Source organism: Salarias fasciatus, chromosome 14 (genome assembly GCF_902148845.1).
Source record: "Salarias fasciatus chromosome 14, fSalaFa1.1, whole genome shotgun sequence".
Taxonomy (NCBI): Eukaryota; Metazoa; Chordata; class Actinopteri; order Blenniiformes; family Blenniidae; genus Salarias; species Salarias fasciatus.
Window position 1 is genome coordinate 30,371,324 of NC_043758.1, and position 16,431 is coordinate 30,387,754.

The 16,431-nt window shown below is 45.5% G+C and overlaps 1 protein-coding gene across 1 annotated transcript in view; it reads left to right on the plus strand.

Annotated features, from left to right (window-relative positions):
• sorl1 (sortilin-related receptor, L(DLR class) A repeats containing) overlaps positions 1-15,933 on the plus strand; it is a 78,448-nt gene extending 62,515 nt beyond the window's left edge. The window contains exons 26-47 of the mRNA XM_030109335.1: positions 43-168; positions 482-592; positions 1,248-1,379; positions 1,576-1,707; positions 1,791-1,925; positions 2,344-2,685; positions 2,831-2,959; positions 3,210-3,336; positions 3,566-3,735; positions 4,812-4,924; positions 5,616-5,720; positions 5,801-5,867; positions 6,554-6,636; positions 6,720-6,810; positions 7,381-7,571; positions 8,585-8,704; positions 9,109-9,273; positions 9,537-9,711; positions 10,741-10,847; positions 11,077-11,266; positions 11,445-11,657; positions 12,006-15,933. Of these exons, the coding sequence (XP_029965195.1) occupies positions 43-168; positions 482-592; positions 1,248-1,379; positions 1,576-1,707; positions 1,791-1,925; positions 2,344-2,685; positions 2,831-2,959; positions 3,210-3,336; positions 3,566-3,735; positions 4,812-4,924; positions 5,616-5,720; positions 5,801-5,867; positions 6,554-6,636; positions 6,720-6,810; positions 7,381-7,571; positions 8,585-8,704; positions 9,109-9,273; positions 9,537-9,711; positions 10,741-10,847; positions 11,077-11,266; positions 11,445-11,657; positions 12,006-12,073 (3,092 nt within the window). The 3' untranslated portion in view covers positions 12,074-15,933. The remainder of the gene's footprint in view (positions 1-42; positions 169-481; positions 593-1,247; positions 1,380-1,575; positions 1,708-1,790; positions 1,926-2,343; positions 2,686-2,830; positions 2,960-3,209; positions 3,337-3,565; positions 3,736-4,811; positions 4,925-5,615; positions 5,721-5,800; positions 5,868-6,553; positions 6,637-6,719; positions 6,811-7,380; positions 7,572-8,584; positions 8,705-9,108; positions 9,274-9,536; positions 9,712-10,740; positions 10,848-11,076; positions 11,267-11,444; positions 11,658-12,005) is intronic.
• The last annotated feature ends 498 nt before the right edge of the window (positions 15,934-16,431 follow it).

Below are 16,431 nucleotides of genomic sequence, written 5' to 3' on the forward strand. Positions count from 1 at the left end.
ATCAACTCCCCTCCTCCTTGGGCGTGTCTTGTTTGTCCCCAGTGGGTCACCATACCTGTGAGCCCAGCAGCTTCCAGTGTCACACCGGCCACTGCATCCCACAGCGCTGGAAATGTGACGGTGATGACGACTGTCAGGACGACTCTGACGAAGACCCTCAGATCTGTGGTGAGTCCGTCCTCAGTCCGTAGTAGGTCTGATGTGTGGTAGCTGATTGTTTCCTCAAAATATGTGTTTATCATTTTCATAATACCGGATCACAGCATGCACTGGTTTCATTTAAACCACAAGAAGCAAAATGATCCTGTTTACAGTTTAATCTGATTACACTGCAGCTGTATGCCAGTATATGGGGTAGTGCACACTGGTATTTATGATTATTTCACCATTTACATTTAAATAGCATGCATACTCGTAGGTTTTGATAGAAAATGAATAAAAAACAACACTTTACCATTAACCATGTGTTGCTGTGTTTCAGAGGGAACTCTTTGTAAAGGCTTCCTCTGCTCCAATAACACCTGTCTGCCTGCTACGGCACACTGCAACGGCATCCAGGAGTGTCCGGATGGCGCCGACGAGCACAACTGTGGTGAGTTGGAGCCGTATGATGTGAGGTTAAAGGTTTCATCAAGGTCGATTAAAAAAAAAATAATAATAATTTGGAGAAGAAAATATGTTAAATGCATTGTCAAAGTGCACCAAATCCTCATTTCCTCTTGTCAAACTGCACAAATAACAAAATATGTGGATTTGAAGTGATGCTGAACCATGACACTGGTAGAAAGACAGTGGGCCAAAGACTGAACCCTGAGGAACTCCGCGTCTCATTTCTGACTGTTCTCAGTAGAATAACAGCAGATCTTAAATATGGAGGGATCACAACATGAAGTTTTGATACATTAGATTAACCATGTGGAAAATGGTGGGGGACCCCTCCATACCAGCAGAGAGACACGGAACCATGAAGTCAACCCTGCTTTAATGAATTCAGTCGTTTTGATGAGAATTGAATTAACATCCTAATGAAAGTTAACTCCGCCAACTCCACCAGCTCGCTAATCCTTCCCCTCTGCTGCTATAGGGTTCATTTAATTGTTGCAGAATAAAGTCCTACAGTGAGAAAGGGGAGCTTTTCCTTCTCACTAAACGAAACACACCACACTAGAGTTTTAGAGTCTGTGTTGTGCGGCCGTGTGTTCAGTGTGTGTGTTTCTGATGCTGACGGTAGTTGAATTCCTCCTCAGACCCGCTGTGCACGCGCTACATGGAGTTTGTGTGCAGGAACAGAGCCCAGTGTCTGTTCCAGTCTCTGGTGTGTGACGGGATCAAACACTGTGAGGACGGATCAGACGAGGACCCGGAGTACGCTGAATGTGGTGAGCAGCGTCACGAGACCCAGGCTTTTTAAATCCGGTAGAAGAAGAGGAACTGCGCTGAAGAAAATGTTTTGTTTGTCCTGACAGTTTTTTTTTTTTAACTCCACTGTGTTTTCCCAGTGATTGCTCACAGTAAACAAAAGCCTGTAGCTCAGGGACTGTAACACTCCCGTGTGTGTTCTCCGCTCTCCGTCAGCCACGCCGTCTGAGTTTGGAAAAGTGTGCGATGCCTACACCTTCCAGTGTGCCAACGGAGTGTGTGTGAGCCTGGAGTGGAAGTGTGACGGCATGGACGACTGCGGGGATTACTCTGACGAGGCCAACTGTGGTGAGGGACACGTTCACACACACGCACACAAACACACACACACAGATTCTGATGTTCTCGGCTCTGCTCCTTCCGTCTTTCAGCTGCTCCCACGGAGCTCCCCGGCTGCTCCAGGTATTTCCAGTACGAGTGCAGAAACGGACGCTGCATCCCGACGTGGTGGAAGTGTGACGGAGAGAACGACTGCGGGGACTGGTCTGACGAAGCTCAGTGTACAGGTCAGGACCGCGACCCCTGGACCTGTCAGGACTGTCAGGATCCTGTCAGGAGTATCAGGGTGCATGCTGTCTTGAAAGTACCAGAGAAGTATTATTAGCTGTTTTTAGTTCAGAATGGGTTTTAACATTGATTTCAACCTTTAAATGAATTATGTAAAAAAACAATCTGGACCTGTTTAACAATGATCTGAACCTCTTTACTTCTCTTTAACTTGTCTATAAATTGCTGCTGTCATTGATTCTTCCTGTGGTGAAAATATTCTTTTTTACCATTTCATGCTGTTTGTGTTTATGTTTTACTTTCTCCTCATTAAGGCCTTTAAAGTTGTTAGATGATGAAATATTGAAGTTATTGTTGGACGAGGTTGCGTCCGGTCCGTCGCTGGTTGTTAAGGTTGTGTTTGTCGCGTTCCCCCAGGCGGAGTGACCCCCCACACCGTGGCGCCCGGTCCCATCACCTGCGCCCCCAACCGCTTCCACTGCGGCTCCGGGGCGTGCATCATCAACACGTGGGTGTGCGACGGCTACGCCGACTGTCCCGACGGCAGCGACGAGCTGGGGTGTCCCACCGGCGCCGCTAACGGCTCCGTGACGCCGGCCCCGGTGCCCACCCAGGCCCCGCCCCCTCCGCCGCCTCCCGCCCCGGGCCGCTGCACTCGGGGGCAGTTCCTGTGCCGCCGTCCCCCGAGGTGCATCCCCGACTGGCAGCGCTGCGACGGCCAGATTCACTGTCAGGACGGCTCGGATGAAGCCCACTGCCGTGAGTGTCTGAGCGACGCCTGAACCACACCTGACCCCAACCTGACCCCACCGTTAAGACAAACAGGAAGTGTGCAGGGTCAGATTGAGACACACCTTCCAATGGTGCTCCCCTCGAATTGAATCCTATGTGTGTGTGTGCGCAGCCACTCGTGGTCCTCTGGTGTGTGTGAACGGGACCCGCTGCTCTGATGGCGAGGCCTGCGTGCTGGACAGCGAGCGCTGCGACGGCTTCCTGGACTGCTCCGACCACAGCGACGAGGACGACTGCACCTGTAAGTAGGGGCTGGATGTGTTTTGAGAACATGGACTTCATGGAGATTTGCGCCCTCAGAAGTATGAACGCGGTCCATCTGAGTCGTAACGTTTCAAGTTTCATAAGTTTTAGAGATTAAGTGGAAAGTGCATGAAATATGAAGATCCTGAGCATTTCCCTGAGGTAGCAGCTGATTCAGTCTGCCGCAGTGCTCGCTTCCCTCTGGTTGGACGTTAACATTAATCCCGGCCTCCCTCTTCCTTTCCCAGTGGACACCCTGGCTTATAAAGTGCAGAACCTCCAGTGGACACCAGACTTCTCCGGGGCCCTCACCCTGACCTGGTCCCGACCCAAAAACCTCCCGCTGGACTCCTGCTACTTCCTGATCTACTACAGGTGAACCTGAAGCCTCTGAGTCGTGACCGAGGATCTCATTGATGTGTATTGAGAGGAAACATGAACAATTGAGGAAGTTACCAATTGGCCAATGAAATGTCAAGATTTTCAAGCTATGTCCATGACTTACTTAACTAAATCTAAATCTATATTATTATGTATTGAAAGGTCTCCTGCAGCATTTTTCTTGTTCCAGTTAAGCTCACTCTGTGCTGTGTGTGGTTCTCAGGCTGGTGGGCACGCAGCAGTGGACCATCATGGACACACACAGCAACAAGACCAGCTACAAGCTGACCGTGCTGAAGCCCGACACCACCTACCAGGTCAAGGTGCTCACGCAGTGTCTCAGCAAGCTGCACAAGACCAACGAGGTGATCACGGTGCGGACGCCGGAGGGACGTGAGTACAGCGGCTGGTCTGAAGAAAATTCACATTTTCCCATCAAAGCATCAAACATAACCTGCACTGTTCCTATTCCATTGAAGTATATTATTGTCAAAGGTTACATTTTTACTCCAGGTGGAAACCCAGGGAGTTCTGATGATTGTAACTGTGTGAAGATTTCCTTCGATGCCAGTAGAAATAGTAGAGGAGAAGAGCGTTTTCATCCAAAATGGCCACTGTAGTATCTACTTATAGTCTTTTTTATTTACTCACTCACTGCTATAGATGAAACCACTGTGACCAACATGAAGATGCATTGTGTGGTTTTAATAATCTGCTCGTGTGCTTCTACCACACCATGCGGTTGTGGTTTTTCCCAGAATATGAGCCACTCGTGCTCCGTTGTTTGATTTCATCAGGATTTGTCAGAATTTCTACCAATTTAAAAACAGCTTCTGAAAAGGAATGAAAAACGTGTGGCGTGTTTTTCCCGGTGACTCACATCAGCAGATGGACGTTGTTGTGGTGTTACTGCTGAAAGCACATTTTTAACCATCAAATGGATTTTTTTCCAGTTTGCTCACACGCACAGACACATGCACACACACACACACCAGTGTACAATTCTTTCAATGATAAATCATCATGTTTTCGTTCACTGAACGTGACCTTCACGAGGTCAGAGGGCAGAATGTGTCTCACGGCCTCCTGATGGCGCTCTTTGAAGAGCAGCGGGCTTTTTAGACTTTTAAAGTGTAGCAACACACCACAGCATGTTGGTAAACACTGTCCCTTCCGTGACGTGTTACACACCCTGCTAACACCGTACATTAAAAACACATCGTCTTTAAACACTTGTCTTGATGCATGGCTGCACGATGTCAGTTGATCACATTATTACTGATTGATAATGTAGAGGGGAGGGTGTCTAACAGTCATCTGTGTGTGTGTGTGTGTGTGTGTGTGTGTGTGTGTGTGTGTGTGTGTGTGTGTGTGTGCGTGTGTGTGCGTGTGTGTGTGCGTGTGTGTGTGTGCGTGTGTGTGCGTGTGTGTACGTGTGTGTGCGTGTGTGTGCGTGTGTGTGCGTGTAGTTCCTGACCCTCCCAGGAACCTGCAGCTGTCCTGTGATAACGCTGAGGAGGGCGCCGTGCAGGTTTCCTGGAACCCTCCGGACAAAGGTCACGGGCTCATCAGAGAGTACATCGTGAGTCAAGGAGTCAAGTAATCAGATTACATGTAAACAGGCCCAGAGCTCTTCGGAGCTGTAATGTGCTTAACACCAACATTGAAGATCCAAAGACATCCACCCCACCACCTCAGCCACGTCCTGGAGAACAGAAGCTCTGAACACACTCGGAGGTTCACAGCTGTGTTTAATCTCTCCAGATTATCATGGAGAAGACAAACACGCCAAAGAAAAACAGAACAGGGGTGTCAAACATATGGCCTGTGGGCCGAAATCAGACCATCAGAAGGTCCAATGGGATGACTGTACTTCGTTCCTGGAACCATTTAATAGACATAACATCTCAGAGCAAGTGAACGTAGATTTGCAAAGCATTCTTGCTGTAATCTGAAAACATGATGAAGATGATAAAAACATCAGCGGGAGGATTTTACATCTTTCTGGAGATTTTAACAGAGAAAAGAAAAAAACACTCATTGAAATAATTATGTTTTTCATGGTAGTGCTGTGCCAGCTTTCTGTTATCATACAGTGACCCCTAGTGGTCCCAGATAGTATGTGCAAGTCTATTCTGATAACAAAGTGTGTGTGTGTGTGTGTGTGTGTGTGTGTGTGTGTGTGTGTGTGTGTGTGTGTGTGTGTGTGTGTGTGTGTGTGTGTGTGTGTGTGTGTGTGTGTGTGTGTGTGTGTGTGTGTGTGTGTGTGTCAGGTGGAGTACAGCGAGGGCCTGCTCGTGGACTGGATGTCCCAGCGCTCCTCCGGCTGCAGCACTGAGGTGAAGGAGCTGCAGCCCGACACGCTGTACCGGTTCAGGGTAAGAGCTCTCCAGCGCCCCCCTGTGGTGAAGTGTGGAGCACACTGCCTGCTCGGTGTGTGATCTCTGATGTTTCCCAGGTGGCCGCGGTGACCAGTCGAGGTGTGGGGAACTGGACCGAAGTGAAGTCCATCACTCCACAGAAAGGTGAGCGAGGAGCTCCTGCAGTGCCCCCTGCTGGCCCACAGGTTCTCTCTATCCCACTTCAGTCCTGAGCTTCCAGATGTTTCTGCTCCTTTAGAAACAGCCCCCAAACTGGAAAAGCACTTAGCTCCGCTTGGTGTGAACCACAAACCACATGTTTCCACTCATCCCCAGCAGCTCCTCTGCTGCTTTACTGCAGCTCCCGCTCCGTTCAGCACCGCAGCACGTGGTCAGCGCGCTCTAGCCTCAGGAAACTGCGCTTTTCACTGTTAAACTCTCCAAATCAAGACCATCAGTTCCAGGGAGAAACAAAAACAGCTGGAAGAAGATGAAATTACCACAGTTAGATATATTAACATATAAAACCATCATGTGTAAATGTAGAAAAACACAAAGTTTTTTTTGTGTTTTAGGGATCCGTGATTGAAAATGTAATTTTTTGACAACAGCTTCTATAGGTAGAACTTTTCACACATGCTTTGCCTTTTTTTTTTTTTTTTTTTAATTAAACTCAACACTCATAAGTGAACCACATGAAGTGACGGAGCTACTTTGATCTTCCAGCACACGTTAGAAAATCCAACCGCTTCATCCACGTTGATGCTGTTGAGGGAAGCTGCAGTCTTTCATTCATTCACAGCTGAAGTGGAAATGCAGAAAGAATGGACTAACAGAGGTTTCGTCCGCAGCTCTGCCTCCTCCGTCTGTGATCGCCGACAGCATCACCGGCGACTCCATGAGCCTGTCCTTCAGCCTCAACTCTCAGTACAAGGTGGGAGTGCTCTGGAGCACATGAAGCACGCTCTCTGAAGCACCTGAAGCACTCGCCCTCTGACTCTCTGTGTTTCGCTGCAGGTGAAGCAGTACATTGTGATTCTGTCCTGGCAGTTCGACACGCACGTCAAGGAGAGCAGGAACTACACCGTCACAGACTCGGTCCTCAGAGGTGAACACCCGGACGGATCTCAAGTTCCTCCACGGCTAAAACTCGCAATCCGGTTGTCAGAATATACGAGGAAAATACAAGACAGCAGACAGATTGGCTCAAAGCAGACACCTGAATGTGTCATTCATTGTCACACAGTCAATAAAACTCACTTGAAATCTTCAGTCATTCATAAAGAACTCTTCACAGTGTCACCGCCATAACATTTCTCCAAATACGTTCATGTGATACGATTTGGAGGATTGTTTCTCTCCGTGTTTTAATATCTGTGGAGGAATAGTCTGTCACGGTTCCTCGGAAGCTCAGGAGGTGTTAAATGTCTCTCGTGGTTTATTGTAAACTGAATCTGTTTTTTCAATTTACTTTCCAGTGTTTTATGTTAATGATATAAAACTTCACTAAGGCTATTATTACACCACACTGATGCATCAAATTGTTTAAACATGATACTTTTTTCAAGCTGTTCCAGAATAGAACACTAACAGGTTCCTTGTTTGTTGATATATGTTTGATAAATCTGGTCCCAGTAACCTTGATGAATAAGCTGTTGACTCCTCTGACTGTTTGCAGCCACAAACCTGACGGCGGGCACGCTGTACGAGGTGGCGGTGTGGGCGCACACCAGCATCGGAGACAGCCCCACCGCCCTGTCCCACCAGCAGACCAGAGGCTCGCAGCCCGAGAGGCCCAGCCTCAAAGCTCGAGCGCTCAACCAGACGGCCGTGGAGTGCACGTGGAGCATCAGCGCCTCGGCTGCACAGGTGAAGGCCCAAAATCAGATAAAACTGGAAAAACGGCAAACCTGAGAAATCCTGAGATGATATGATGGGGAGAAAAAAACCCCACAAAAACACAAAATCTAAAGGAAGCAAGACAAAAAAATGACAAAAGGTTAGAAAACCTGAGAAATGCTGAAAACAATTAGGAAGTTTGAGGAAAAATTAGAACACATGAGAAAACTGTGGAAACCTTACAAAAACTGAAAAACCAGAAACAGAAATCAGAGAATATCTGAATTCAATTAAAACAACTCTGTTTGTCCCCAGAGGCACACAGCAGCATTACACGAACAGAGAATACAGATGAATGTGCATATCAGTATTTGAAGACAGAAAAACTGCAATAAAAAGATTGTTAAAGTGCAGTAGGATAAAAATAACAGTAAAGTATATACATAAGTAACGGTGAAAGTGCATCTGAAAAAATTCCCGGAAACATGGGGGGGAGTGAAAAACCTGAAAAAAATAGAAAATCAGAAAATAACTTAAAAACATGAGATAAAACCTGAATTTCTTTTAAAAGATCTGAATTAAAGCAGCCGTGCAGACAGCCTGTACTTTGTCATCATGTCTGATGTCGTCGGTGTCTCGTACAGGGACAACTTTGGGTCGTCCTACCGTCAGTAGAAACAGACGTATTGATTCCAAAACATTTTTACCTCTGTTGACACGATGGACTCAATAAAATTGTGATTTCAGATCTAAAAATATCCTCCAATAACACTGTGAGAGGGGAGAAAAAAAATCTAACTTTTTTTTTTAATTTATGTCAGTGAGTACATTAATTAAAGATATTCAGGAGGAAAACCAAACAGCTTGAACCAACTGTCTGTGTTATTAATTCATGAGAAGAATCAGATCTGCAGAGCTTCGGGTTCCCTTCAGAGACATGTCAGTAAAACAAACTGCAGATAGTTTGTTTTTGCAGAAAAAGCTTTTTGGAAATCTTTTTCAAGTGGATGTGGTACACTTCAGTTTTGTATGTTGTCCTTCAGGTGTACGGGGTGTTTTATGCCACCTCCTTCCTGGATCTGTACCGCAGCCCTCGTCAGGTCCAAACCTCCTCCGTCAGCCTCACTGTGACCGTGGACAGCGATGAGCAGTACCTCTTCCTGGTGGGTCTTCTAATTTTTCTTTAGATTGACGGTTTACAGGATTAACACAACATAACATATTTTCTCAACTTTAAGTCACACTTTTTTCAGTCATTTAGCTTGTAATATGACTTGTATATTAAAATATTCCGGTAAATACCACCTGTGACCACTAGATGTCTATATTTCACCACTGAAAGAGGCTGCAGTACCTCAGGGCAGCTTCTGACATGTCAACAAAAAGAATACAAGTCTCCAAAATGAAATAAGTCTTCAGAGTGTGAGAGAAACTAGTGAGGGAGAAAAGAAACTGTTGCCATGATAACAGCAGAGACGGCTGATCGTGAAGAAACGCTTAGGAACAAATTCACAGGTTTCCTGTTTCAGCTGTGAACAGAACCATGTGACTCCTGTTTCCTCTTCAGGTGCGCGTCGTCTCTCCCTTCCTCGGTCCTCCCTCCGACTTCGCCGTGGTGAAGATGATTCCCAACGAGAGGCTTCCGCCCAGAAACCTCCACCGAGTGAGGGTGGACAAGACCCAGGCCACGCTGAAGTGGCAGCCGCCGTTCGACACGCCAAACTCAAACCTGGTACCGGCCCGCTTCCTGTGTCTGTGATGATGATGATGGTGGTTTGATTGGCCAGTTACTTTCTGTCTTTGCCATCGTTACACTTTGTCACTTTTAAAGCTGATTCATCCACATCCACATTTTGTCCACATTGATCGACATTTTAAAGCACTCATCTCGAACTTCGGCCAATTTTCTAATGAAAGCTTAAGTATATTGCTCTAGAAGGGACCAGCATTTATCTTCTGTAAAGACTTTCCACTTCCTGTTTTGGATTTGTTCAGACGTATGCGATCCACGTGCGGGACGTGATTCGTAAGGTGGAGCGGGACTACAAGCTGACCACCTCCAACAACACGGTGGAGTACGTTCTGAAGGATCTGGAGCCCGGAGGACGCTACAGCGTCTCCGTCCGCCTGCGCAACATGAGCAAAGAGGCCAGCTTCTCTCTCAGCACAGGTAGAGCGCCGAGGCACGGCCAGGGGTTCAGACGGAGGCAGGGTCCAGTCAGAGATAATTACAGGTTATATAAGAAAGAACCACAGCTGAAACACATGTTTTAATGAAAATAGATGCCTCTTTCCTGTTAACATTTGTCTCCATCTATTAGTGCTTCTTTCAGTTAGTGTTGGTTTTAAATATATCACCTCCACAATAAGGCCGTTATTGCTGTTTGTCTGTTAATAGAAAATGTTGATCACATTTGACAGACTAACAGATAAAATGCGAAGAAGAACTGATGAAACAGAGATAGAGATCTGGATCACATTCTGGATCCATCAGGAAGTATGGAGATCCTAATCTGATCCAGATGTGCATCAGCTGGATTATTAGCATGATTCCAGTTTAATTCCACAAACGGGAAACATTCTCCAACTTTGAACCATTTAACTTTGAACCATTTCTATAAAGTTTTGGGTCCATTTTTTATTTACTTTATGCAGAACATGATTTCCAATTTATAAGATCCAGAAGTTTCTGACAGATTTGTTTTAAAACGTTTATGTGCAATGTCTTTAAGTTGCGTGTTTTATACTCCAAATAAATCCTTTTTTGATATTTTCTGTGCAGCTCACAGCAGAGATTATCGTCAATACAAACAGCCTGTTGTCAATTTCTTAATTGAACATTAGTCACTTTGTAAATTCCAAAATGCTTTAATTCTTTTTTTAATTTACATTTAATGATGATTTATCACGATTAGATCAGTATTTACATTAACATTGACATTGACATTTATGATCAATACTATCAAAGGCACAACACCACCATGTGATGATCTGTAAATTATTAAAGATAACTACAATTATAGTATGTATTTTTGATTTCATTAAGACAAATATACTTTTATGGTTATGATGACTGAAACTACATTGTATTGAGGGCTTGTGGTGGAGTTATACTGTACTAGGAGAAGGGTTGATTTTCTGCTTCTCTCTCCTGATGTGCGTGACCTCTGACCTGTGGACGGTTTACTTTCTGCTTCAGTTCCTCTTCCGGCTCCCGAGGCCCTGAAGATCCTGACGGAGAAAGACCACGTGTTCCTCTTCTGGAAGAGTCTGGCCGTGAGAGAGAAGGGCTTCAACGAGAGCCGGGTGAGACCGAGCGGACCACATGTGGTCAGCGGGGACAGGGACCACGGTTTGAGAGTCAGAATGCTGAAACATCAGGAAGGATTAGATTATACATGTCAACACAACTTAAATAAAATGCCTTGTAAGACTATTTGAGCTGTAGAGTGATGAAGATGAGAAGGAGTGGTTCTTCAGGTTTGAGTATCTGGAGGTGAGACCTCTAAAGAGTGAATCCATTTTCTGGTTGAAGGGGTATGAGGTGCACGTGTTTGACAGCGTCACCAACCAGACGTCCTTCCTGGGCAACACCACGGAGACGTACTTCCGCATCAGCAGCCTGCAGCCCGGACACAACTACAGCTTCTCCGTTCAGGCTCGCTGCCTGGTGAGCGGGCAGCTGTGTGGAGAGCCGGCCATGCTGCTGTACACACAGATGACAGGTACACACACACACATATACACACAACATGTCAGCATGAGCTCTGAGCTCTCAAAGCGCCCTCTGATGGATAATCAGGAAACTACTGTTTCATCACACTGTAGATCTCCAGCATGAACCAATAAATGTTCCAAACTGAGATCGAACCCTACCCTGTGTGTGGTTCTCCTCCTCTCCAGGAGCCACTGACGCCTCCCGCGCCGAGGGCCACTCGGGGGACATGGCGGCCGTGGTGGTCCCGGTGCTCTTCCTGCTGCTGCTGGGGGTCTGTGGCGGTCTGGTGGCGCTCTACCTGAGGCACAGACGGCTGCAGAACAACTTCACCGCCTTCGCCAACTCACACTACAACTCCCGCCTGGGCTCAGCCATCTTCTCCTCTGGGGATGAACTGGGTAACTGGAGCTACACGCGCACACACACACACACACACACACACACACACACACACACACACACACACACACACACACAAAGTCCCTTTGAACCTGTTAACATTGTCTAAAACACCTTTATGATCCCCACTTTCAATTCATGGGTTACTCAGAAGTTAGGCATCACCATGAAATGAGCCTGGTGTCAAATTACAAGCGTTGATTGCGCATGCGTGTAGAAAAACACTCTTTCAGCAGTCATCTTCTGATTTTACGTGAACAGATTCTGTAGCCGATCATTCCATGATGACTTGATTTTCAAGCCAGACAGGTCAGTCACCCTTTGTTCTTCCTCCTCTTCCTCACCAGGTGATGATGATGAAGATGCTCCCATGATCAGCGGCTTCTCAGACGACGTTCCCATGGTCATCGCGTAGCAGCACATCCTCTCTCACCCGACTCTCTCGCTCTCTCTCTCTTCCCCTCTCTGCCCTCACGCCTCCTTTAACCCTCCTTTCAGTACGATGGAGCGAAAAACCTCGCCGCCGTCCCCACAGTCCTCCGACGGAAATCCGCCCGATCACATCAGCCGGAGGAGGAAAAAAAAAAAGGAAAAGTGTAAAGAGAGAAAGAGATATTTTTCAAATATACAATGCACTTTTTTTGGATGCGCAATAACTTATTTTTTATAATGTTAAATATATATATGGGGTCAAAAAATGCAGAGCGGGAGGAAGAGGCGGACTCTGAAGCAAACTGTGAAGGATTTGAGTTTGTCGAGGGCAGCGGTGGAAGACAGACCCCATTTGAAATGCAAACTCACTTTCCATAGGAGTGGTCCATTGCTTAAAGCCAAAATCAGCATCCAGAGACTGCAAATAGAATGCAAAAACACACAATGAGGAAAAATACCAATATATAGACTCATGCTGTATACAAACTGTACAAATAGAAACTATCAGACTATAGCTCCATATGTTGGTAGTGCCGTCTGTACTGAAGCAGTGTCTGTAACGAGGGTGAGAAGAGTTCCAGCGTCTGACACGTCGGTCTTGTCCAAAGCTGCTGATTCCTGTAAAGTCTTTGACACAACCAAACACAGCCGGCCGGCGCCACGTCGTGTCCTCACAGATCCACGTTTAGTTCCCACCAGCAGCACGCCATGAGAAGAGGCCACGCCCCGTCCTGCTGGGATCCTCCCAACTGTCTGTAAATATTGGCTTCTAACGTGTCCTCTCCTCGCAATGCTGCACCACGTCGTTCCATAGCGTCTCGTTTCTGTTGTTTTGGAATCATTCAGGACCACCAGTTATCGCCCCCAGCGTTGTTCGCCATAACTGTAGTGATAGAGACGTGTGTTTGGGGTTCTCAGGGAAGTGTGTCGGAGCGGACACCGGCGCAGCGCCGCCGTCATCACCGCCACGGCCGAGGCACCACGGTCCACCGCTTTGTCCGTGCGACCGTGTCTGAGTGGAAACCGGCTCAGCGGGGTCTGAAACGGATGTTCAGCCGTGTTTTTACCTCCCTCTGCTTGTGTGGAGTCTTACTGACATGTTGCTTTTATTTGGCTCAGTCTCTGTAAATAAAAACACACATACGGATGGTTTATCATATTTATGAACAAGTCCAAAGCTATGGCTGCAATTATTCCAACCAAAACTCTCAGAAATGACCAACTTTCCTGTACTTACACATATGAGCGTCTTATTGTTAAAGTCAGGTGTCATCGGCGTATTGGTGGCACTTTGTCTTTTGTCGGCAGGACGCTGCTTCTGCTCATTAACAGTCTGTTGGTTGCACGGCAGCCGTCCTTGTGTGTGTGATCGATTTTATCTTGTTTGGAGTAATCTTTTTCATCTGGTTTTCTTTTTTCTTAAAGCCATAAAAATGTCCAGTTGTCCTTGTTTTTAAGGAACTGATACTGCAACAGTTGAAGGTGATTTAACAACTTTTGAGTATCATTTGAAGTGAAGCAAAGTAAAGTAATCAGAATTATTTTTAACCAAGTTTTCATAAAACCCTCCAAACCTGGTTTTAGGTGGATAATTTTCTGACCATCTGACTTCATGTCATTTAAAGATGGAGTGTGTCAAAGTTCTGCAAACCTTTTGAGCATCAGGTGTCAGTAGTGATTCGATTTAATACTCAGATTGACAGGTTTCTGTCAAATTAGCTTTTGAGTGAGTTCATACCATAAGCTGCTGAAAACTGAGACACAAAATCATTTTGCAACAAGAAGATTATTGACTGGATTTTTACTGTGTGTGTTATTGATAATTTTCAGTTAAGATTTTTAATTGAATTTAACTGCCTTGGTATTTGTCTGCACTAAAGAAAAGGACTTGTTTTGCTCTGATAGAACCAGTTTCACCCCCTTGAATCCTCTTATCTACATGAGTGTGACCTCCTGGACTGACTGAGGTCAAGTTCATCAGTCAGACCTACAACACATCAGTGGAAATGTTGAACCAATGCTTGAGCTGGACAGAACACAGCCCGGTTATTTATATCTCGAGGTTTCTAATTATAGACGGACACCTGAACACTTTTTATTTCACTGGTTTGATTTCTGCACATGGCCAAATAGAAGGTAACATGCAGGTGGCTCAGCAGCAGAGGGAGTGAGGGCTCGGTCTGTCGCCTCAGGCCGTCTCCAGTGATGGTGTCCCGCCTTCTATTGATCGTGTTCTTGTTTTGTTTGTAAAAAATGTCTTCATGAATGTATTTTGTACTTTTTAAGGTTTGGTCCCAGTTCGTGATGCTACTGTTAGCTCCTGTGAATTTTTTTTTTCTTCTTTTTTCCTGTCCCTCCTTCCTTGTGGCTGTGAGTTTGTAAACCTCCACACAGCTTTCATGTTGCTGCCAGTGGACCAACCAGTGACCACAAACCAGGCTGCACGATATCCATGCAATGCCATATATATGGTATCGAGCGATTGGACTTGTGATAAAGACTCAAGTATACGAGGTTCCAGATCAAAATGGTCTTTGTTTTTCTTGGACCCTGTTTTAATGTTTTCGTCTTTTTAATTTGTTGTGCTTCTGATTTCTGGCCTGAAGCTACCAGGTCTGATGAAATTTTGGAATAAAGAAGTGAAATATTGTCAACACAATGTTCTGAATGCACAGTGCAGGGAAGCGTCTTTACTCACAGTTCGATGTGGACGGTTATAATTATGGCAGAATGTCGTGCAGCCTCATGGGAACCATTTGTGTCGGGTACAGTCTTTTATCAACTCATTCTCACCCTGGATCTTCAAACGTTCCAGATACTGACACTGGAAAGGAACCCAGACTATAAAAACACATAAAAAGGTTCATGTAGCCCATCACGGTACAGACGAGAGAATCAAGAACCTGTGCAAAGTCGTGACAGAAAGGTCCCCAAGTCCAAAATCAAACGGCATATGTGATCACTTTGAGATGTTTATCTAATCCTCTGACTTCGAGGTCAAAGTTCTCCTGCCACTTTAGCTCCAACACGTTCTGATGAGAATCAGCTTTCGATATACAAACGGCTGAGTCACAGTAAACAAGTTGTCCCAAGGCTCATTTTAAGTAACTTTCAGTGTTCTAGTGATTGATGCTCATCCGTTTCTTAAACTACACTGTGCAGGGTTAAAGTTGTCACTGTAAATTAATAAGACTATAGTTTAAATCATGATCTATTTCCATATACTATATTGTCTTTCCTCAAATCACCACATTCTCACTAATACACAGCAACAAATCAATATAGTCCGGGTTCCTTTTAAACTTTCTCAAACTGTGCACTTGATTTCTGCAGCTCTTCATCATGTTACCATTTTTCTGTTTTCTGGCCTTAAAAACTGATTCTTTTTTTTTTTTTTTGCTGTGTTTTGTGGAGTTTGTCTTCTCTGACTCTGTGTTTTGCCACATAATGCCTTATTGGACCACATTGGGTTTCTATGTGATGTTTGTATGATAGAACACAAGTGCACACGCATGCATCCACCTGCACACGAGGCTGAGGAGGAACTTACTGTCTGGGTCAGATCACTGCTCCTTGGTGCGCCGCCCGCCGGCCACTCCATGTTTTCAGTCAGGTTTTACAAGTGTACAGAGTCTCATTTTTGATTATTGTCTGACTGTTTGTTCCCCACCTGTCTTAGTTTGCTTCAAACTGAGTTTCTCATCACGTTGGACTCGCCGTGTTTGAAGATGTCCATGTCTTGCCTGCTTGTATTGGAGACTGCAAGAAAATGGGATGTTTGGAAAAACAGTGTGAGGTGTTTTAAAAACCACTTATACTGAAATAAACATATTGAAAAGTCAACATTTCTTGATGTCTTTATGAGGTAAACTTAGCCCAGGGGTTGGATCAATGTAGGGACTTTCTGATGAGCGAGGATTACTCACCTCTGCTCAGCATCAATACATCTATATTTTACAGTCATGCAATAAATTAGATAACTTACAAGAATGACTAAGTGAATTCCGAATCCAATTCAAGCTGATCTTTTTACAGAGTCACTGTGAGCTGCATGGAAATCCTCATCAACTCAGTTATGAGGCATCTTCTCTCCTCACATCCTCTGATGACTTTCTCTGCCCTCTATTGGCAGCATGTTTCATCATTATAAGGACTTTCAGGCGAGACGTTGCCGTTGTGCCACTCTGTTGACCTCTACAGAAATAGCATCAGCGCGTTGCATTGAACCGGTCCATTGTGTCATCATGAGTCTAGACTTCAGAACTGCTGCATTTGAAAAAAAAAAAAAGAGAGAAAAATGAGGTTCAGTTGAAATTGCAAAATATGACCAGCAGGGTGTGA